This window comes from Mobula hypostoma, chromosome 3 (genome assembly GCF_963921235.1).
Source record: "Mobula hypostoma chromosome 3, sMobHyp1.1, whole genome shotgun sequence".
Classification (NCBI taxonomy): domain Eukaryota; kingdom Metazoa; phylum Chordata; class Chondrichthyes; order Myliobatiformes; family Myliobatidae; genus Mobula; species Mobula hypostoma.
The window spans coordinates 30,768,092-30,791,530 of NC_086099.1; the positions used below are offsets into that span (position 1 = coordinate 30,768,092).

General features: G+C 40.3%; 1 protein-coding gene across 1 annotated transcript in view; it reads right to left on the reverse strand.

Annotated features, from left to right (window-relative positions):
- Window positions 1–23,439, reverse strand: part of npr2 (natriuretic peptide receptor 2) — a 160,107-nt gene that overhangs the window by 116,154 nt on the left and 20,514 nt on the right. Inside the window, exon 5 of the mRNA XM_063042843.1 lies at window positions 18,025–18,160. Coding sequence (XP_062898913.1) covers window positions 18,025–18,160 — 136 coding nt within the window. The remainder of the gene's footprint in view (window positions 1–18,024; window positions 18,161–23,439) is intronic.

The following is a 23,439-nucleotide window of genomic DNA, read 5'->3' on the forward strand; positions in this document are numbered from 1 at the left end:
GAAGATCACAAAGGTGCAACCAAATCAAATCTAACAAGATCAAGAAATGGGTGGTACCATGAATAGAAAAATTATATTTCCATGTTTACAAGCAAGGTCAAATCCAGTTCAAATTGATTGAAGGAATTCTGCTTTCTCAGATGATTGTTGAAATTCTAAAATAAAATTATTTTAAGAAGTCTGCAGATCTGTAGTTCCTCACTGATCACATTCAACATAAAATATGTGGTTCATGAAATATCAAAGAGCGTCACATTGTGAAGCACCATGGATATTAGTTCAGGGAATGGAAAATAAAAGGTACTGCTGGAAGAAACAGTTATATAAATTTAGATATTATCACAGATTATTGGTGCTCAAATAGTGCTGACAGCAATCTATAACTTGATATCACTGACATAAAAAGTTTACTTGGTTCTTTTGTAGACAGGGAACAATTGAGAGCTTTTTCAGTGTTTATTTACGAATTTATTAATTTGTGATTATTAATTTTCTTTTGCATTGAAAATGATAAACCCCTTAATCAGGATGAGTCCAGAAAAATTGCTGACCAATTGTTATAGGCTGAAGCTTTGAGGTGGAGAGGTTATCTCCTTGCTCGTATGTGACCATAGCACTACTGAGGCAGAAAACTTGTTCACATACACGTCTCCCAAAATTACATTATTAGAGGGGAGAGGTTTCAAGAAAACTCCTGCCTTAATCATTTTGTGTTAGGATGCCTTAGTAAGGCAGCGTCCATCATTAAGGATCGCCACCACCCACGTCATGCCCTCTTCACACTACAGGAGGTACAGAAGCCTCAAAGCACACACTCAGTGATTTAATAACAGCTTCTTTCCCTCTGCCGTCTGATTTCTAAACAGACATTGAACCCATGAACACTACCCCACTACTTCTCTTCTTTATTTCTGTTATCTTGCACTACTTATTTTAACTGAAATATTTTAATAGACACATATATACTTAATGGAATGCAGTTTTTATCTCTATACTTATTTATCATGTATTGCATTGTACTGCCTTGCCATAAAGTTAACAACCGTCATGATACATGCCGGTAATATTAAACTTGATTCTGATTTTGTTTTCATTGGAGCCTTCTGTCACTATGGTGTATTCCTAGGAGCTATTGTGAGAGCAATAGGTTTTCTTTGGTATTAAATCTTAGACAGCTACTAATAGAGAAACAGTACATAAAATACAACAACTTCACAAATTTTGGCACATTTACATTTTTTTTGCATTAAACACCATTTCACCTTTTCTGTATTAATCATTTTCTCATAACTGCTTCTATTATTCAATTCCCTGCAGAAATGTGATCTTCTGAAAGACGTGGCGGTTTCATGATCCTCTGAAAGACTCAGCAGACTTAACTGTCCATCGTGCAGGTACGGCACTTTTAAGCAGACAAAAAGAGGAAGGAGGGGAGGACTCCAGGCCAGGCTGAGATGCAGAGTAATGAAACTCTCTCTATCCAGCAGCTTGTTAACAAATGCACAGTTGCTGGAGAAGAAAATTGAATGCTTAAGGGCAATATCGCTGCACCTTAGGGAAATAAGGAGTTGCTGTGTTCTGTGTTTCATAGAGACATGGCTCACTCCGGACATGCCAGATTTGTTGGTAAGACCCAAGGGCTTCCCAATACACAGGATGGACTGAACTGCTGATCCAGAGAAGGCAAAAATTGGAGGTCCATGTTTCATGATAAACTCTTTGTGGTACTTGGACGGGCAGTTCTGTCATACTCTTGTTTACCCAATGCAGAACATCGAACAATTAAGTGCTGACCATTCTATTTACTAAGAGAGTTCTCCTCCTTGATCCCTAACACGGTTTCCATACCACCAAAAGCGAACATTAATCAGGCACTCAAGATATTGAATGTGGTCATCACCAAATCTGCAGCACTGTGAGTCCTAACAGACTCGGCTACTGCTATACTAGGATAAGGAATACCCACAGTTCCATGCTTAAACCGCTTTGTGGGAAATCTGATCACTTGGTTGTCCTCCTCCTACCTGCATACAGGCACAGGCTAAAGAGAAAGGCTCCAGGGATAAGGACAACAAAGATGTGGTCTCCGGCAGCAGAAGAGGAGAGGCTAAGGGATTGCTTCAAGTTGGTGAACTGCAATACGTTCAAGGACTCAAAGAATCTGAATGGAAAAAAAAACCATGGTTGTCACGGATTTTATAAAAAGCAGTTGTAGATGGGTGTGTCCCCACAAAATCAGTCAGCGTCTTCCCCAACCAGAAGTCCTGGATGAACCATGAGATCCTCAACCTTCTAAGGGTGGCATCAGATCGGTGGCATCAGGTCTGGCAACATGTGAAGTGGCAACTCTGGACCAAACTTTAATCACTGAAACATGTTCAATAGCTGTGGCCGGGCTTGAATGCTATCACCTCTTACAACGTGAAACCAAACTACGTAGATGACAAAAAGTCTTCACTCCCAGATAAGCTCAATGCCTTGTGTTCACTTTGACCATCAAAATATGGAAGAACCTTCACCAACTCCCACAGCTCCCAATCACCCTGTGCTTTCAGTCTCTGAGGGCCAACGTGAGAGCATCCTTCAGGAGTGTGAACCCACAGAAAGCTTCTGGCCTAGATGAGTTACCTGGCCGAGTACTAAAGACCTGTGCTGATCAACTGACTGGAGTTTCCACCAATATCTTTAACCTCTCACTTCATCAGTCGGAGGTATTCACCTGTTTCAAGCAGGCTTCAACTATACTGATGCCCAAGATGAATGTGATATTCTGTCTTAATGGCTATCATCTAGTAGCACTTACACTCACTCAAGTGCTTTGAGTGGTTGGGGATGAAACATACCAATTCCTATCTGAGAGGTGACTTGGCACATCTATTTGCCCACCTGCACAATAGATCCATAGCAGATGTCATTTCATTGGCTCTTCACTTAACCCTGGAACTTCTGGACAACAATGATGCATACATCAGGATCCTCTTTATCAACTACAACTCAACATTCAATACTATCATCCCGCTCAAAACTAATCAATAAGCTTCAAGACCTTGGCCTCAATACCTCACTTGCAGACCCCAGTCATTTTGGATTGGCAGCAACAGCTCTATCAGCACATGTGCACAAGGCTGTGAGCTTCGCACCCTGCTCTAGTAGCTGTATACTTATGACTGTGTGGCTAAGCACAACTCCAATGCCATATTTAAACCTGCTGACAACACCACTGTCATTGGGAAAATGAAAGGTGGTGATGAATCAGCATACAGGAGAGAGATTGAAAATCTGACTAAGTGGCGTCACAACAGCATCCTCTCACTCAATGCTAGTAAGACAAAGGAGCTGATTATTGATTTCAGGAGGAGGAAACCAGAGGTCCATAACCCATACCTCATCAGGGGATCAGAGGTGGAGAGGGTCAGCAATTTTAAATGACTTAGTATTATCATTTTGGAGGATCTGACCTAGGCTATTACAAAGAAAGCACGGCAGTGCCTCGACTTCCTTAAGAGTTTGCAAAGATTCAGTATGACATCTAGAACTGTGAGAAACTTCTATAGATGTGTAGTGGAGAGTATATTTTCTGGCTGCATCACAGCCTGGTGTGGAAATACCAATGCCCTTGAATGGAACATCCTACAAAAATTAATGGATGTGGCCAGTCCATCATGGAAAAGCCCCTCCCACCATCCCCACCTCTTGCAGGAAAGCAGCATCCATCATCAAGGATTCCCATCACATAGGCCTCAGGACCCACACCAGCAGGTTCAGGAACAGTTATTACCCCTTAACCATCAGGCTCTTGAACCATTGGGGATAATTTAACTAGACCCATCACTGAACTGTTCCCACAACTTATGGACTCACTTTCAAGGATCGTCATCCCATTTTCTCAAAATGTAATCCTTATTTATTATGATTCTTTCTTTTTGTATTTCCACAGTTTGTTTTTTGCACATTGGTTGTTTGTCAGTCCTGCTGAGTGTGGTCTTTCATTGATTCGATTATGTTTCTTGCACTTACTGAGTATGGCCACAGGAAATCTCAAGGTTGTATATGGTAACACATATGTACTTTGAACTTTTGAAACGCCTTTGCCATAATCAGCAATAAAACATTCACAAATAATTAAACTGCACCTGTCCTACGTAATAATTTTGAAAAACTCAGCATATTAGATGTCATAAGTGCAGACAAGCCTTGAAAGAAGTTTAGATTAACTAATGCTTTCAACTGACAACTTATTTAACTCTTCCATTTCTATAAATATACAACATCTTACGTTAATGTTCTTACATATGGCTAGGTTCCACTAAATAACTCTTCCTATTTAAAAAAGAAAGCCTCTGTACAAATCATCCCTACTAGGTTTTGGAAAGGACTGGTAGGCACTCTCCAGTTCAATGAGTCATGTTTCTACCTCCATCAACACTATTCCCTCTCTCATGGCACTTTCATATGCAATACTCACCCTTTTGTGTGTTCCTGCTCTAACATCCAGCCAGCCAAGCATTCCTTCCAGGTGCAGAAGTAATTTTGTTGCACTATTTTGAATCTAATGTATTGCAGTTAATGCTCACAATGTTGCCTCTTTTGCATCAGAGAAACCAAAGGCAGCTTGGTTGACCGCATTCCAGAGCAGCTCTCTGTATGTGTGACCTTAACTTTCTAGATGCTTTTCAATTTAATTCTCCTTCATAATCCTACATCTAACATTGTTCATATGCTCAATGAATAGCATTACATCTTTCACCAAGGCACAAGACGGCTCTTGGGAGTGAATAATGGATTTAACAATTTCAGATAACCAGGCATTCTAGTTTTTACCAGAAGGTCATCAACCAAAAATGTTAACTCCATTTTTCCTCTCATGCCACATGCTACTCAACCTGCTGAGTGGTTCCATCAAACTCTCTTTATTTTAATTTCTGGCATCAGCAGAATTTAGTACCCATATTCAACATTCTTTCTCCTCACCCCTCTCCTCTATTCTCAGATCCTCCATCAAGTTCTCTTTTATACATATCAGCTGTGATTAACAAGCTTTCATCATTCTCTCTCACCTGGCACTGCCACTACATGAATTATTCAATCTCTCCTGATCATCACAAGATCACAAACATTCCCTTTGTTAGTTCCACCACATCTCCAACCCCTGCAAACTTAAAACAAGTTTGATTTCTAACTATTGCCTGATCCCGATAAAAATATTACCCATTTCCTCAAATGCTGCCTCAACTGTTGCTTGATTTTTTTTATTATTGACATATGTAATCTAATATTTATATTTATTGTGTTCTTTTTACACTGCATCAGATCTGGAGTAATAATTATTTCATTCTCCTTTATCAGAATCAGAATCAGGTTTAATATCACTGGTATATATTGTGATCTATGTTAAATGGCAGTAGTACATTGCAATACATAATAGAACATAGAACATTACAGGCCCTTCAGCCCACAATGTCATGCTGACCATGTAACCTACTCTAGAAACTGTCTAGAATTTTCCTAGCACGTAGCCTTCTAGCTTTCAAAGCTCCATGTACCAAAAAGGCTAAAAAAAAACTATCAACTCCTCCTATATCTTTTTAAATTCTGATCAAAGTCCTTAAAATTGCAGGTTAGAAGTATTAGTGATTATTGACAGTTTTATAATTGCTCACAATTTTCGGGTTAAAATATTAAATTATTGGTAAAGTCTGAGATGTACAATGTTAATAATCCATAATCATTTGCAATTAAGGAAATAATCATTTCTGATTATGGCAAAGTCTTCAGCTCATGAGCCAATCAATTTATTGAAAATTGTTTCTGTGTTGATAGCAGGTTCCTACACATCCACATTATCACAACCTTTATTACCAGATACTTTGGGTGGAAATATAGCCAATGCCTGAAGTACTTCAATCCATGGCATACTAGTCATCGTTCTCCTGGATACTGTGCTGAAACCCTGTAAAATACACTCAGTGACTAGTTTATCAGGTATACCTGCTCATTATCTAATCAGCCAATCATGTGGCAGCAACTCAATGCATAAAAACATGCAGCCATGGTCAAGAGATTCAGTTGTGGTTCAGGGCAAACATAAGAATGGGAAAGAAATGTGATCTAAGTGACTTTGACCATGGTGGTTTGAGTATCTCAGAACTTGCCGATGTCTTAAGATGTTCAAGCACAACATTCTCTAGAGTTTATAGAGAATAGTGTGAAAAACAAGAAAAAAAATTCCAGTGAGCAGTAGTTCTGTGGGCAAAAATGCCTTGTTACTGAGATAGGTCAGAGAAGGATAGCCAGAATGGTTCAAGCTAACAGGTGGATGATTGCAATTCAAATAACCATGCGTTACAACAGTGGTGGGCAGAAGAGCATATCTGAAAGCACAATATGTCGAACCTTGAAATGGATAGGCTACAGCAGCAGAAGGCCACAAACATATGCTCAGTGGCCTCTTTAAAGTGTCCATTGAGTGTGCATTTTGATTGACTTGATGGAATCCTGAATGGCAACGTTCTGGCAAAGTGCGAAGGAGACCTAGTAAGAAGCTCAGCTAGCATAGCAAATCAAGAAGATAAATGGCTGGATATAGAATGTGTCACCATTAAATGTGGCCAAAACCCTCTTTGTGGCAGTGATAGCCAAGTCCACCAAACAGGACTTTAACCATAGGCTTCATACAAAATCAAGATGCTGAGATGTTGGCAAGTTCTAGTGTACTTTTTTTTTTCCAATTTGTAACATTCCAGCTGAAGAATTTTAAATAACAATATAGAAAACACTGGCAATAATGAAGAAAACTATTAACTACAATGAGAATATACAAAATAAATAAATAAGTAGAACAAAAAGAGAGGTCGTGTTCATGGGTTCATTGTCCATTCAGATATCTGATTGTGGAGGGAAAGAGGCTGTTCTTGAAAAGTTGATGGTGTGTCTTCAGGCTCCTGTACTCCTTCCTTGATGTCAGCAATGAAAAGAGGGAATATCCTGGGTGATGGAGGTCCTTAATGATGGATGCCATATTTTTGAGCCATTGCTTTACGAAGGTGTCCTCCATGCTGGGTGGCTAGTGCCTATGATGGAGTTGGCCGAGATGGCAAACTTCTGCAACTTTTTTCCGATCCTGTGCAGTAGTCCCTCCATACCAGATGCTAATGTTAGAATACTCTACATGGTATATCTATAGAAATTTGTGAGAGTCTTTGATGACATACCAAGTCTCCTCAAGCTCCGAATGAAATATAGCCACTGTCATGCCTTCTTTGTAATTGCATCAATATGTTGGGCCCAGGATAGATCTTCAGAGGCGTTGACACCCAGCTGCTTGAAACTATTCACTTAAACACATGCACTGAATAATGACCATTAACAGTTTGCACCTTGAATTTTGTTTGTCTTACTGTGAACAGTGCAGCCTAATTTGGTGTAAAGTTATCTAAAGCTCAGGTCTGCAGATACCTCCAAGAAATATTCTGCCTTGTTTTAAAGCCAAGAGGGTTTCTCACTTTCCTGTTCTGATGAATGGTCTTCAGCCTAAAACATAACACCATCTCTCTTTCAACAGATGCTTCCTGACCCACTGAGCATTTCTACTATTTCACTTTTTATTTAAGATTTCCAGCAGCTATGATTTTGAGTTTTAAAATAGTGCTCCCCTCTGAGGACGTTGCAGGATATTTTTCAACTTAATGGTCAGTCTCCTCAATTTCCACTGCTTTCTCCTCACATGTTTAATTTAGCCTTCAGACACTCCTGAGTGCGGCTTCTCTATCCTTAGCTAAACAGTGACCCAACTGCCAATGCAACTTAGGTTTGCTAGCTCCTATCTCTCACATAGTTACACTCTTTATAGATGCTGCAAGAAACAAATCAGTTGTTTTGAAGATTACAGAGTTAGAAAAGAAAACAGCAAGATAAACTATTTCTCTGCAAAGTAAACAGGAAATGACTGCAGCTGCCAAAAGTGTGATGAGTGCTTTGGGGGTTAAATACAGATATAAAGTCCATTATTTTCAACTCTAGATTCCCGGTTACCTAACAATTTTAAATATTTATGGAGTTTAGTTTTAAGATGGATGACTTAATCCCATTAAGAAATACAGCATGATAAATACTGCTGATTACACAACATTAACTTCTATAAGCTGCAACCATATCCTTCTTCAAGATAATTATTGACCAATTAAAAGAGTTATGTTAGTGGTTCTCAGACTGACCTTCCATCCTTTTCTTTAAAATAAATTATGACCATTTTATAGAGTACAGCAACCTTGCTCAAAAGACAACAAAGACAACTGCTTGAGTCAACAGTACTGAGTGTAATATAATGCTTCCTGCTGTCCTCCCACTTGTTGCTAATTGGAACAATGACTGTCAACATCATTTTTTTTGAAAACTGAACTATATAATAAAAGCTAGAATGTATGCATTACCGGTTCATTGGTCATTCTCCAGAGAGATTATAAACTGAAACAGAGGAATGGAATCTGTGAAGATTTTCAAGAGGCAATGAGTATCCAAAGATATTCTGTGAGGTCAAGTACCAATGATCAACAAAATTGGGCAAAAGGAACCCAAAACACCCATCAAGGCTCTTGAACCTTGAATTCTACATCTACACTGCACTTTCTGTTTAACTATAACACTATATTCTGTATGCTGTTGTTGATTTTCCTTTGTAATACCTCAATGTACTAATGTATTGAAATAATCTACATGGACAGTCTGCAAAACTGAGCTTTTCACTGTATCAAAATACACTCAGTATTAGGTACCTCTTGAAGCTAATAAAATGGCCACTTCACATGGTTCATGGTCTTCTGCTGCTGTAGCCCATCCATTGCAAGGTTTGAGGTGTACTGCATTCAGAGGTACTCTTCTGTGCACCAACATTGTAACACATGTTTATCTGAGATACTGTCACCTTCCTGTCAGCTTGAACTAATAGTGCTCCCCAGGGATCTGTGTTAGAACAGATTCTTTTTACATTATATGTCAATGACTTGGATGACAGAATTGATGGCTTGGTTGCAAAGTTTGCAGATAATATGAAGATAGGTGAAGGGGCAGGTAGTTTTGGGGAAGTAGAGAGGTTACAGAAAGACCTGGGCAGATTAGGAGAATGGGCAGGTTGGGTCAGTGGTAAAGAAGGCAAAGGCAATGTTAGCATTCATTTCAAGAGGACTAGAATATAAAAGCAAGGAGCTAATGTTGAGACTCTAAAACACTGGTGATGTCTCACAGAGTATTGTCAGTGGCTTTGGGCCTCTTATCTTAGAGAGGATGTGCTGACACTGGAGAGAGTTTAAAAGAGGTTCCCAAAAGATTTCAGGACTGAACGGCTTGACACATGAAGAGCATTTGATAGCTCGGGGACTATATTGACTGGAATTCAGAAGAATGAGGGGTGACCTAATTGAAATATATCAAATGTTGATAGAATGGATATTTCCTATGGTGGGAGTGTCTAGTACCAGAGGGCACAGCACAGAGGAGTATCCTTTTAGAAAAGAGATGAGGAAGAATTTCTTTAGACAGAGAGTGGTGAATCTGTGGAATTTGTTGCTGCAGGTTGCTTTGGAGGCCAAGCCTTTACATATATTTAAGGCAAAGGTTGATAGATTATTGATTGGTCAGGGCAAGAAGGGATAGGGGGAGAAGGCAGGAGATTGGAACTGAGAGCGAAAATGAACCCACCATGAAATGACAGAGCAGACTCAATGGGTTAAATGGCCTATTCTGCTCCTAAATCTTACGGACTTATTTTGAACTAATCTAGTCATTTGTCCCGACTTCTCTCATTACAAGGCACTTTCTCTCTCAGAACTACCAGTCACTAGACTTTTTTTGTTTTTGGTATTATTCTCTACAAACACTAGAGACTGCTGTGCATGAAAATCACTGGAGATAAGCAGTTTCTGAGATACTCAAACTAACCTTTCTGACACCAAAAGTTATTCCACAGTCAAAGTCACTTAGATCACATTTCTTCACCCATTCTCGTACTTGGCCTGAGTGATAATTGAACTGTTTGACTATATCTGCATATTTTTTATGCATTGAGTTGCAGCCATATGATTGGCCAATTAGATATTTGCATTAAAGAGCAAGTATACAGCTGTACCTAATAAAGTGGCCACTGACTATGTGACAACAATAAACCAATTCCATTTCCAAGTTCTCTGAAAATTGGTTACTTTCCTTATCGCCTTTTGTCACATTTCAGAGCTTTAGGTCATTTGTAGACTGAAATTATGGCCTAGGCACACATTGTTTACATCAACAATAACTGGAGCCTTCTTGTTCAGTACTAGGAACAGCAGCATTTACTCTCTCAGGCAAAAAAAAATTGCATCTATCCCTTAAACCAATTTTTTTTTGCCATCCTTCAATTTTGTTAAATGCTATTATGTGTTAATAATATCCAATGAGCAGACTTTGCACAAGCTGGAGTTTGTTGAGAGGAAAAATCAGAACAAGCCACAGCTGTGTATAGTTAAATTACCAGCTGAATAAATAACTAATTAACTAAGGAAGGATTTATTCAAATTACCATCAAATGGCACTTACAAATCATTTACTGGAGGATATAAGGGATTCTGCAGATGCTGGTGATCTTGAGCAACACACTAAATGTTGGAGGAAGTTTTCAGTCAAGCAGAAATGGGAGGGGGAGGGGAAATTGCTAATGTTTTGTGTCAAAAACTTACATCAGAACTGAAGGTGGATAGAGGTGATGACCAGTAAACCTCTTCACCCTCCCTATTGAGCTCCAGCTGCCCTTCATCTTTCAACCTACCCTGGCCCACCAATCACCTAATGGTACCTCCCCTCTCCTCTTTATACAGACTATCTCCCTACCAACCCCCAATCCTAATGCAGGGTTTTGACTCAAAATATCAATAATTCCTCCTCTGCCTCTACTCGGATGCTGCTCAACCCATAGAGCTCTTCTAGTACAGGGGTTCCCAAGCTGGAGTCCACAGACCACTTTATAGTTGGGGTCCATGGTATAGAAAAGGTTTGGAACTTCTGTTCCAGTGTACTGTGTGGGCTATTATCTGAGTGGGGAGAAGGTACAAACATCAAAGGTGCAGAGGCACTTAGGAGTCAACGTGCAAGTCTCCCAGAAGGTTAATTTACAGGTTGAGACTGTGGTAAAGAAGGCAAATGCAATGTTGGCATTTATTTCATGAGGAAATAGAATATAAAAGTAAGGAGATAATCCTGAGCCTTTATAAGACACTAGTCAGGCCGCACTTAGAGTACTGTCAACAGTTCTGGGCCCCATATCTCAAGGAGGATGTGATGACATTGGAGAGAGCCCAGAGAAGGTTCACTTGGATGATTCTGGGAATTAAGGGGTTAACACATAAGCATTTGGCAGCTTTGGGCCTGTACTTGCTGGAATTTAGAAGAATGTGGGGGGATCTCAATAAAATCTGCCAAGTGTTGAAAGGACTAGATAGAGTGGATATGGGGAGGCTGTTTCCTATGGTGGGGTATCCAGAACTAGAGGACACAGCCTCAAAATTGAGGGGCGACCCTTTAGAACAGAGGTAAAGAGGAATTTTTTTTAGCCAGCGAGTACTAAATCTGTGGGATGCTCTGCCACAGACTGCAGTGGAGGCCAAGTCCATGTGTATATTTAAGGTGGAGGTTGATTGTTTCCTGATCGGTCAGGACATCAAAGGATATGGCAAGAAGGCTGGTGTATGGGGTTGTGGGATCTGGGATCAGCCATGATAGGCTTGTGCAGCAGACTCGATGGGCTGAATGGCCTAATTCTGCTCCTATGTTTTGTGGTCCTGTGGTTTGTCTCTTGTGTATGTCTCCTCAATTACCAATAATGGTTAATTAGCTCTGCACCAGGCCCACATGAATCCAGACCCATTCCAGCCTTTTATCAAATGTCGACGGAAGAGCTGAACTCAGGATGTGATAAAAGATTGTCTGTCCTTTACATCCTGGTGGCACTTTCCTGAATGACCCTGGTTAATTGAAAGTCTCTGGGAAAGAAGAAGAAAACTCTTCACAGGTTAGAGTCAAAACTCACACAAAGGAAAAGGATTATTACTTGAAGAGTAGTGCTCTTAGCCCTGTGATTTCCTCGGTATAGCATCCCAGTCCTCAACACGTTAAACGGCATTAGCTGAGACCACACTTTTGGCATAAGCTCAGGGAGGAAGAGAAGGCTTGGAGAAGATTACACAAAGTTGTGAGAAATTGAACAACTTATATCTGATTGCATTATGGCCTAAACAACATTTAAGGATGGGCTTTTTCTCAACATCAACATCTAAAGATCTCCAGTGATCAGAAACTTAACTGGACCGTTCACATACTGCAAATGCTCCAGCTTCAAGGGCAAGTTGGAGCCCCAGCATTCTGCAGAAAGTGACTCAGATCCTAATGGTTCAGCCTTTTTCCATGCTTGAGGCAGACTGTGATGGGATAATTTTTATTTGTCTGGGTGAGTGCAAGTACTCATAGTGCTCAGCACTGATCTAGACAAGACAATCACCTAAATTGGTACATGTCAGTGCCTTGTGGATATCTTCACCACAAAGACAGTGATGCTCCAAGCTGGCAGCTCAATGATTATGAAAGACCAATAAATACCGGCTCTACCAACAATGCTGACAAACCATAAATGTTTAAAAAGGTCAGTAGCAGATTTTTTCTATAGCAATAGCCTGGAAATTACAGTAGTACATTGTTGTTGAGTAGCTCGCTGAGCTGACTTGTTAGCTTGCAGATGTTTCGTTACTCAGCTAGGCAACATCATCGGTGCAACTTCGAATGAAATCTTGGTGATCTACATTGTTTGTCTTTTATGTGTCCTGTGATTAGTCCGTTTGTGTGTGTGTGTGTGTGTGTGTGTGAGTATATGTGTCATTTCTATTGGTTACCAATTATGTAATCAGCGATTGGTCTGTTAAAGTCCGATTAGGTGATAATTGTTGTCCGGGCTGTGTTAGTTGATCAGTATGTAGGATTAACATCATCATCATTGATTGCATAAAAATCACAGGACGCATAAAAGGTGAACAATGTAGATCACCAACATTTCATTCACAGTTGCACTGCTGATGTTGCCTAGCCGGGTAATGAAACATTGGCAAGCCAACAAGCCAGCTTGGCGAGCTACTCAACAACATTATCCTCAACCCGAGCTACAAATCTTTTACAACATCTTAGCGAAGGTTACCGCCATAGGCTATAAGGAGCTTGTACGTTCTTCCCATGACAGTGTGGGTTTCCTCCAGATGCTCTGGTTTCCTCCCACCATCCAAAGATGTACTGGTTAGTATGTTAACTGGTCATCGTAAATTGTTCCATGGTTAGGCTGGGGATAAATTGGGGGATTGATGGGCAGTGCAGTTTGAAGGGCCAGAAGGTCCAATTCCATGCTGTATCTAAATAAATAAATTTTTTGAAAGGAACAGAGGCTGTAAATGAAACCAACATGCATTTTTCCATTGGTTACCTGGAGATAGTTGGATGTATCTAGCACTTGGTGCCAAACAAGAAGAACAAAATTAAATTGTGTTCAAGAATCCACTCTCTCCAGTTTAACAAAGGAAAGACTTAAGTCGAGGGGTGAAGCAAGATATTTGCCATCTGATTGATGTCTTAAAATAATAAAAATATCTATTGATGTCTCCGAAACTGCAGAAAGAAGAAGATGACCGAGCATAGATTTTTGGATATCTACATCGAACAAGAAATTAAAAATGACTGTGGGATCACTGCTTTTCATTCAGTGGCATTGGAAGCATGAAAAAAAGAGGGGGAAGTAATTGGAAAATAGTACAAACAACAGCTAGACTAACTGCTAATAATGAAGATCATCACCCTCATAGTAATTAAAATCCATTTTCAGTATCAACCTCCAGCCCCCACCAGGAAGGCCTCAAAGTCCTCCATTTTTTCTGAACACCAGACCTAACCAGTTTCCCTCCACCACCACTGTTCTCCACCTTGCGGAACTTGTTCTCACTCAAAATAAATTCTCCATTGGCTCCTGCCACTCTTTCAAACAAAAGGGTAGCCGTGGGCATGAGTCCAGTTATGCTAGCCTGTTTGTCGACTATGTGGAACAGTCTATGTTCCAAGCCTACACTGGTGACCATCCTACACTCTTCCTACATTACATCGATGTCTGCATTGGGGGGGCTTCCTGCACCCATGCTGAGCTCATCGACCTCATCCAACTTCTACCCTGCCCTCAAGTTTACCTGGTCCACTTCCAACACCTCCCTCCTCTTTCTCGATCTCACTGTCTCTTATCCACTGATGTCTATTATAAACCCATGGACTCTCACAGCTACCTGGACTATACCTCTTCCCACCGTTACTTGTAAAAATGCCATCCCCTTCTCTCAATTCCTCCATGTCCACCTCATCTGCTCGCAGGATGAGGCTTTTCATTACAGAACAAAGGAGATGTCCTCCTTTTTCAAAGAAAGAGGCCTCCCTTCCTCCACCATCAACGCTGCCCTCAACTGCATCACTTCCATTTCACACATGTCTGCTCTTACCCCATCCTCCCACCACCCTACCAGGGATAGGGTTCCTCTTGTCCTCACCTACCACCCCACCAGCCTCCACTTCCAGCACATAATTCTCCAAAACTTCTGCCATCTCCTACGGAACCGCACCACCAAGCACATCTTCCCCATTCCACCCCCCCCCCAACTTTTTGCTTTCCGCAGGGATCGCTCCCTGCGCAACTCTCTTGTCCATTCGTCCCTCCCCACTGATCTCCCTCCTGGTTACTTAACCTTGCAAGCGGAACAGGTGCTACACCTGCCCCTACACCTCCTCCCTCACTACCATTCAGGGCCCTAAACAGTCCTTCCAGATGAGGCGACACTTCGTCTGTGGGTCTTTTGGGGGTCATCTACAGCATTCCGTGCTCCCACTGTGGCCTCCTGTTGTTTCAGTGAGACCTGACGTAGATTGGGAGACTGCTTCGCTGAGAATATATGCTCCCCCCGCTAGAAAAAGCAGGATCTCCCAGTGGCCACTCATTTTAATTCCACTTCCCATTCCCATTCCGATATGTCCATCCATGGCCTCCTTCACTGTTGTGAAGAGGCCACACTTAGGTTGGAGGAACAACACCTTATATTCGATTTGGGTAGTCTCCATCCTGATGGCATGAACATCGATTTCTCAAATTTCTGGTAATACCTCGAACCCTTGCCTTCACCATTTCCCATTCCCTTGTCCTCCCCCTTTTTTTTTCCCGTGGCCTTCTGTCTCTTTCACCAATCAACTTCCCAGCTCTTTACTTCATCCCTCCCCCTCCAGGTTTCACCTATCACCTGGTGTTTCTCTCTCCTTTCCCCCTCCTGTTAAAACTACTCCTCCGCCTTTTTTTCTCCAGTCCTGCTGAAGGGTTCAGCCTGAAAAGTCGAGTGTAATTTTTTCCATTGATGCTGCCTGGCCTACTGAGTTCCTCCAGCATTTTGTGTGTGTGAGAAATTGTGATCAGTTGAATGAAAATACAGAGCATAAAAGCCGAAGAGGGGAGCCATATAACTTAAGACAAAGGCAGGGCAAAGGTGGGTAACTTGAGAGCTGGAGCGTGAATTGCTGAAGGACTATAATATCTACAGAAATTGATAATAATGAGAGTAAAGCAGGCCTGTGAAAGCTGAGAGAATTACAAAAATAATCAGAAATCCTAAATATTGCTGGAGGTTTTAGATCCAGAAAGATAGAATGCCATGATTTTAATGAAAGACAGAGATGAAGAATGACAAAAGAAAGAAATCCTTTTGCAATGGCAAAATTAGTTAATGGAAATAAATATCAAGAAAATCTGAAATAAACTTGAGAACGGAACTGTATATGCCATACTACTTTTATAGCACCTTTCACTACCTTACAATGTCACTAAGTATTTCACACACAATACATTTCAAACACATTTTTGAAGAGCAGTCATTGTTGTAAAACAACATGAACTGTAAGTTTATTATGATGTATGGCATGGGGGGGGGGGTTGCAGTGATAAAATCAGCAGAGTATAAAGATGGATGAAATTGGTAAGTTACACAATGGTAGGGTAAGACCAAAAAAGACATCTTGAGGAGAAACCTGACACTAATCATGGAAAACAAATAATGATTTAGAATAGTTGCTGTAAAATATTACACAGATAAGGTACTTGAAGGCATGGCCTTAGGAGCTGTAGGGGAGATGCCAAAATAGGAATTGGCATTTATGAAAAGCTGGTTTGGTAATGACGAGAAGATAATGGATGATATGCAAATGCCAAGCTCACTAAATAAACCCTCAGTATATTTTTTCATAACAAAGAAATGAGACAAACTACCAACAGCATTTGAAAGCTCCAGAAGTGTTAAGAGGAGGAAAATGGAAATTTATTTTATTTATTTATTTAGTGACACAGCATGGAACAGGCTCTTCCGGCCTAGCAAGCTGAGGTGCTCAGGCACCACATATTTAACTCTAACTTAATCACGGGACATTTTCCAATGACCAATTAACCTCCTAACCAGTGCATCTTTGGAACGTGGATGGAAACCGGAGCACCCGGAAACCCATGCGTACACGGGGAGGACATACAAACACCATAAGGGTGGTGGCGGAATTGAACTTCTGACTTTGATGCCTTGAGCTGTAATTGCGCCATGCTAACTGCTAAGCCACCATGAGGACCCACGATAAAAAGCAACAACTTGGATGAAAGAGTGGAGTACTATATCCACGTTTACAGGTGACATTAAGTTAGGACTAATAGTTATGTAGATGGAAGTTAGAAGTTAAAAAAAAATCACATAGTCAATAGACATTGATGTCAATTGAAACAAGTATCAGGAGACACTCAAAATTGCTGAGTCTTTACTATCTCTGTTATATCGCATGTGGTGATATCACGTGTAAGAAAGTGATTAGAAAGAGTTCTGATATGTGCAGAAATGATAGCATGATCTGGAACATGGCTTGGTAAAAAGGTGGTTTGGTTTTGTTGCTGTAAATAAAAGTTCTAATTCTTCCAGAACATGATTCTTTACTGTTAAACCACGGTACGTATAAATATATAAGAACACAACATCGCACAGTGTCAAACTTACTTCCAGTAAGTAGGTAACGTATAACTGTGGAAGATGATACTTATGTAAGGAAGTATTATATGATTCACTTTGGATTGAAGAAAAAGACTTAGTAACTTGGAATAAATTAAAACTAACTCAGGAATAAATGGATTTTTTGTTCATTTGTATAAATCATTAAAGACTGCTACATAGATATGAAAAACAAAAAGTAAATGGAATGTAACCATTAGTCTCAATGAGGGTGGAACACACAGGCATGAAAGTTATACTTCAGCTGTACAGTCTTGGAAATTGGCAAATTGCTTCAATTTTGGCACTCAAGAATGATATAATGACTTTAGTAAGGTGACACTGCAAATTTACCAATAGGCAATGTAGGAAACAGCATTTTGTTTTTTTACTAGTGTGGGCCTGATCCATTCGAAACTTGACAGCAGTAAATTTGAATTCAGAGGCCTTTAAAAATCCATTTTACTCTGCTTGCTGCACCAAGGCAGGATGTGTAAAGCTATGTTTCCATGCAGGTCTGTCTCCAAGACAACATTCTAACATACAGATACATTGCTGGTCATTCATTGTCACTGGGTCCATATTGAAATAAAAACCCTGTTTTGTGGGAGCACCTTTTCAAGAAAGACCTCAGCAGTTCAAGATAGCAGTTCGCCACTACCATACAGAGTATTTAGGGATGGCAATTAAATGCTGCCCTCATTAGCGATGCCCAGATGCCAGAAAATGAAATAATGAACAAAACAATATTAGGCACATAGTTATAATGCTACCGAACATTTTGTTATATATCAACTGCAATATATTTTAAAGATATGCCTTTTTGTATATATGAATTTTAAGAACCAGCACCTTGATAGGCAGCAATAAGAAGCAAACTAAATATTATCAGTCAGAAGCATCAGTAATGGATCTTCTAACGTACCTTGGAACTGCTGGTCCAGCATCTTCCTTGTGATTAACATTCCGTCCTTTTTGGACCCTCCTCCTGCTAGTGTCTGATTGAGAGCCCTCGCATATAACAAAACCCCATCATAAAAACAACCAGCAATAAAATTCACCTGAAAAGTAAAAATGGAAAATGCAATTTTAGTCAACAGCTTCAGTTGGACTGTTTGCTGGGGGTGGGAGTTGGTTGTCTTTACTTGATCTATTCATGAAAGGCTAAACAAATTGGACCTGCATTCTTTGCAGTTTTGAAGAACAAGAGTGATCTTATTGAAATATAAAAGACCTAAGGGGGCATAGCAGAGTAGGTGTTGAGATGGGAAGATTGGAATGAGGGGACACCAGAGAACATAGTTACTGAATTGGGAGATAGTCATTGAAAATTGACGTCTATAGGAATTTCTCATAGAGGGGAGTGAATCTCTGGAATTATCTACCCAAGAAGGATGTGCTGGCTACATCACCTGAAGAGCCAGGTAGCTTGCCTGTTCTTGCTCTATTGTTTGTGTGAATAATGGCTAGATCTAAAATCTCGTTGTATGAAATATCTTTATACTTATATAGCTAAAATGTAGTGGGTTCTACAGTTTCTAGCCTATTGGCGAGATAATTTGTGCTTGGAACTATGGGATATTCCCTTAGATCCAGTACCACTTTCAAAGGAGATAACATTTGAAAAGACCAGAGACTTGGTATTTCCAATTCTACAAAAAAACCGGGAACCTCATATCCTCTCCCATTGGATTCCCATCCCTATCCTTAGTATAACCAAAGAATATTAAAAACTTCATACTGAGATTTTCCACACAGTCAGTCTACCCAAAGCACTTTATAGCTAATGAAGGTCTTATAAAGTTTAATCATGACAGCAGTATAGGAACTGCAGCAGGAAATTTGCTCATCATAACCTTAAAAACAATAACACAAATTTGACTAACTATAATAAATATCTATAAAGCTATGTTGAGTAACAGACATATAATGCCCCTCTTTAGGAACAATGTTTTGTTCTTCAGAAATATACATATGCATCTTGTATATTCTACATTCAGAGCCTCAGGTGATTGTCTCAGCTGAAAGACGCTTATTGGAGCACATTCTCTGTATTTCATTAAGCTAGCTGCTTGTCTTCCAGTTTCTGGAGCAGAACTTGAACTCTCAACCACCTGACCCATATAGTGGCATCATTATCAACTATGCAACTGCAGGTATAAAGTTTTGAAGCCACAGCAAACGCTTCCTAAATGCTAATTCTCCTACAGTTTATTTTTCATTTACTTACAGGATATGGACATTGTGTCCAACTTTGGTTGCACTTAAATCACTGCAGCATATATAGCCAGTAATGTGATGCAATAGCACTGGAGGGAGATAGGAACAGGCAAGTTAGAAAAGCGTTTAATTGGAGTAAGGGGAATTATGAGGCTATCAGGCAGGAAATTGGAAGCTTAAATTGGAAACAGATGTTCTCAGGGAAAAGTACGGAAGAAATGTGGCAAATGTTCAGGGGATATTTGTGTGGAGTTCTGCACAGGTACGTTCCAATGAGACAGGGAATTTATGGTAGGGTACAGGAAACATGGTGTACAAAGGCTGTAATAAATCTAGTCAAGAAGAAGAGAAAAGCTTACAAAAGGTTCAGAGAGCTAGGTAATGTTAGAGATCCAGAAGATTATAAGGCTAATAGGAAGGAGCTTAAGAAGGAAATTAGGAGAGCCAGAAGGGGCTATGAGAAGGCCTTGGTGGGCAGGATTAAGGAAAACCCCAAGGCATTCTACAAGTATGTGAAGAGCAAGAGCATAAGACGTGAAAGAATAGGACCTATCAAGTGTGACAGTGGGAAAGTATGTATGGAACGGGAGGAAATAGCAGAGGTACTTAATGAATATTTCACTTCAGTATTCACTATAGAAAAGGATCTTGGTGATTGTAGTGATGACTTGCAGCAGACTGAAAAGCTTGAGCATGTAGATATTAAAAATGAAGATGTGCTGGAGCTTTTGGAAAGCATCAAGTTGGATAAGTTGCCGGGACCAGATGAGATGTACCCAGGCTACTGTGGGAGGTGAGGGAGGAGATTGCTGAGGCTTTGTCGATGATCTTTGCATCATCAATGGGAACGGGAGAGGTTCCGGAGGATTGGAGGGTTGCAGATGTTGTTCCTTTATTCAAGAAAGGGAGTAGAGATAGCCCAGGAAATTACAGACCAGCGAGTCTTACCTCAGTGGTTGGTTAGTTGATGGAGAAGATCCTGAGAGGCAGGGTTTATGAACATTTGGAGAGGTATAATATGATTAGGAATAGCCAGCATGGCTTTGTCAAGGGCAGGTCGTGCCTTACGAGCCTGATTGAATTTTTTGAGGATGTGACTAAACACATTGATGAAGGAAGAGCAGTAGATGTAGTGTATATGGATTTCAGCAAGGCATTTGATAAGGTACCCCATGCAAGGCTTATTGAGAAAGTAAGTGGGCATGGGATCCAAGGGGACATTGCTTTGTGGATCCAGAACTGGCTTGCCCACAGAAGGCAAAGGGTGGTTGTAGACGGGTCACATTCTGCATGGAGGTCGGTCACCAGTGATGTGCCTCAGGGATCTCTTCTGGGACCCTTACTCTTCGTGATTTTTATAAATGATCTTGATGAGGAAGTGAAGGGATGGGTTAGTAAATTTACTGATGACACAAAGGTTGGGGGTGTTGTGGATAGTGTGGAGGACTGTCAGAGGTTACAGCAGGACATTGATAGGATGTAAAACTGGGCTGAGAAGTAGCAGATGGAGTTCAACCCAGATAAGTATGAAGTGGTTCGTTTTGGTAGGTCAAATATGATGGCAGAATATAGTATTAATGGTAAGACTCTTGGCAGTGTGGAGGATCAGAGGGATCTTGGGGTCTGAGTCTATAGGACATTCAAAGCAACTGCGCAGGTTAACGCTGTGGTTAAGAAGGCGTACGGTGTATTGGCCTTCATCAATCATGGAATTGAATTTAGGAGCCAAAAGGTAATGTTGCAGCTATATAGGACCCTGGTCAGACCCCACTTGGAGTACTGTGCTCAGTTCTGGTCGCCTCACTACAGGAAGGATGTGGAAACCATAGAAATGATACAGAGATTTACAAGGATGTTGCCTGGATTGGGGAGCAGGCCTTATGAGAATAGGTTGAGTGAACTCGGCCTTTTCTCCTTGGAGCGACGGAGGATGAGAGGTGACCTGATAGAGGAGTATAAGATGATGAGAGGCACTGATCGTGTGGATAGTCAGAGGCTTTTCTCCAGGGCTGAAATGGTTGCCACAAGAGGACACAGGTTTAAGCTGCTGGGGTGTAGGTACAGAGGAGACATCAGGGGTAAGTTTTTTACTCAGAGAGTGGTGAGTGCGTGGAATCATCTGCCCGCAACGGTGGTAGAGGCAGATCCGATAGGGTCTTTTAAGCGACTTTTGGATAGGTACATGGAGCTTAGAAAAATAGAGGGCTATAGGTAAGCCTGGTAATTTCTAAGGTAGGGACATGTTTGGCACAACTTCGTGGGCCGAAGGGCCTGTATTGTGCTGTAGGTTTTCTATGTTGCAACTATCTTCAAGAACTAACTATATTCACCATATACATTTATTAGGAATTGCTGTGCTGTGTTAGTGTGAATTGCATCAAAAAGGTAACATTTTAAGTATAATTGTTGAGTTATATAAAAATAGTTAACAGTACAGATATGAAATAAAATGTACACAAATACATTAATACCAGCACATTTACAATGTAAACAAATTTATAAAACGTGATTTAAAGCGTTATAGTACATTACAGTGACTGAGGCAATAGATAGAGGGGGTTGGAGTGTCTAACTAAAATAGTTAATGAGACTAACTGCCTAGGGCAAAGAAACATTTAAAATGGTGTGAAGTTTTTGTTTAATAGCCCTATCACACTTAGCAGAAGGGAACTTTAGGAAAAGGCAGTTTTTTTTGCTGGATGAGTAATGTCCGCAATAATTTTCCTGTCTGCTTCTTTGTCCTGCTTGCTGGGTCCTTTCAGAGGGCAGTGAAGACATAATATTACTGGTGTTGTAAACATCACTGCTTGTTTAGCTGCTGCCTCACAGCATCAGTGACCCAAGTTCAATTCCGACATGGAGTTTGAACGTTCTCCCTGTGATCATGTGTGCTTCTGCCTACTCCTCTGATTGTCTCACTCAACTTAAAAGTGTGCTGATCTGTTGGCTAGTTGGCCACTGTAAATTTTCCCTGGCACTTCAGAGAGTGGTAGAACCTGGAAGGAATTGATTGGACTGTGGGAAAATAAAATGGGGTTGGTGTTGGAATAGTTCCAAAGGTGCTAAATAATTAACTCTCTTATGGGAGAACCCAGAAGTAAAGATAAAGATAAGTTTTATTTGTCAAATGTATATTGAAATATACATTTGCATTGAATTAAATCAGTACTGTGCTGGGGGCAGCTTTTGGTGACATCATGGCATGCCCACAATTTACTACCCCTCACTGTACTACTTTGGAGTGTGGGGGGAAACCAAAACACTCACAAGAAATCGTCATGGTCATGGAGAGAATATACAATCTTCTTACAGACAGTAGCTGGAATCCAACCTCAAAAGGTGATTGCAGGTGCTATAAAACAATTGTGCTAACTGCTACGTTCCTCTACTGCCCCTAGAGGTCACAGTTTAAAAATAAAGCATCATCATTCAAACCAGGGGCTCTTAACCTTTTCTATGCCATGGGCCCTTTTGGCAGTCCGGTGAAGTCTATGCACCCCTTCTCAAAATAATGTATTTTTAAATATATAAAATAAAATATACACAATTACAAAAGAAACTAATTATACTGAAATAGTTATCAATTTTAAAAAAAATTGTGATATAGTAATATATGTGCTTCTTAGCACATTAAATAACAAGACTATGCTTTTAAAATATAGGTAAGTTAAATTACATTTTATTTGAGATATTTTATATCAACTGCAATGTCATATGAAAATATCTGTGATTTTTGTTGCTGACAAAGTCACAGGTACTGCTGATACTTCTGTGGTTTGTAATTCATAATTGAAGGAAATGCTGAATTGCAGTTCAAGGTAGTGAAGATAAAGTTGTAATTTTTTTCCCCATCCAAGTTCACAGACCCCAGGTTAAGAACCCCTGATTTAAACAAACAAGGCATTTTGTACTCTCCCAGAATGCTGTTAGTCATTGGAACTCATTTCTTCAAAGAGCAATGGAAGCAGGTGAGATTTTTTAAGATAGAGGTGGATCTGTACTTGGAATGATGGATTTGTGGACAAGAATGCAGAGTGAATGCTACAATCTGATCTGCTGTGATTATTGTAAATGGTGAAGGAGGCTGGAGTAACCTTCTGGTCTACCCCTGCTCCCAATT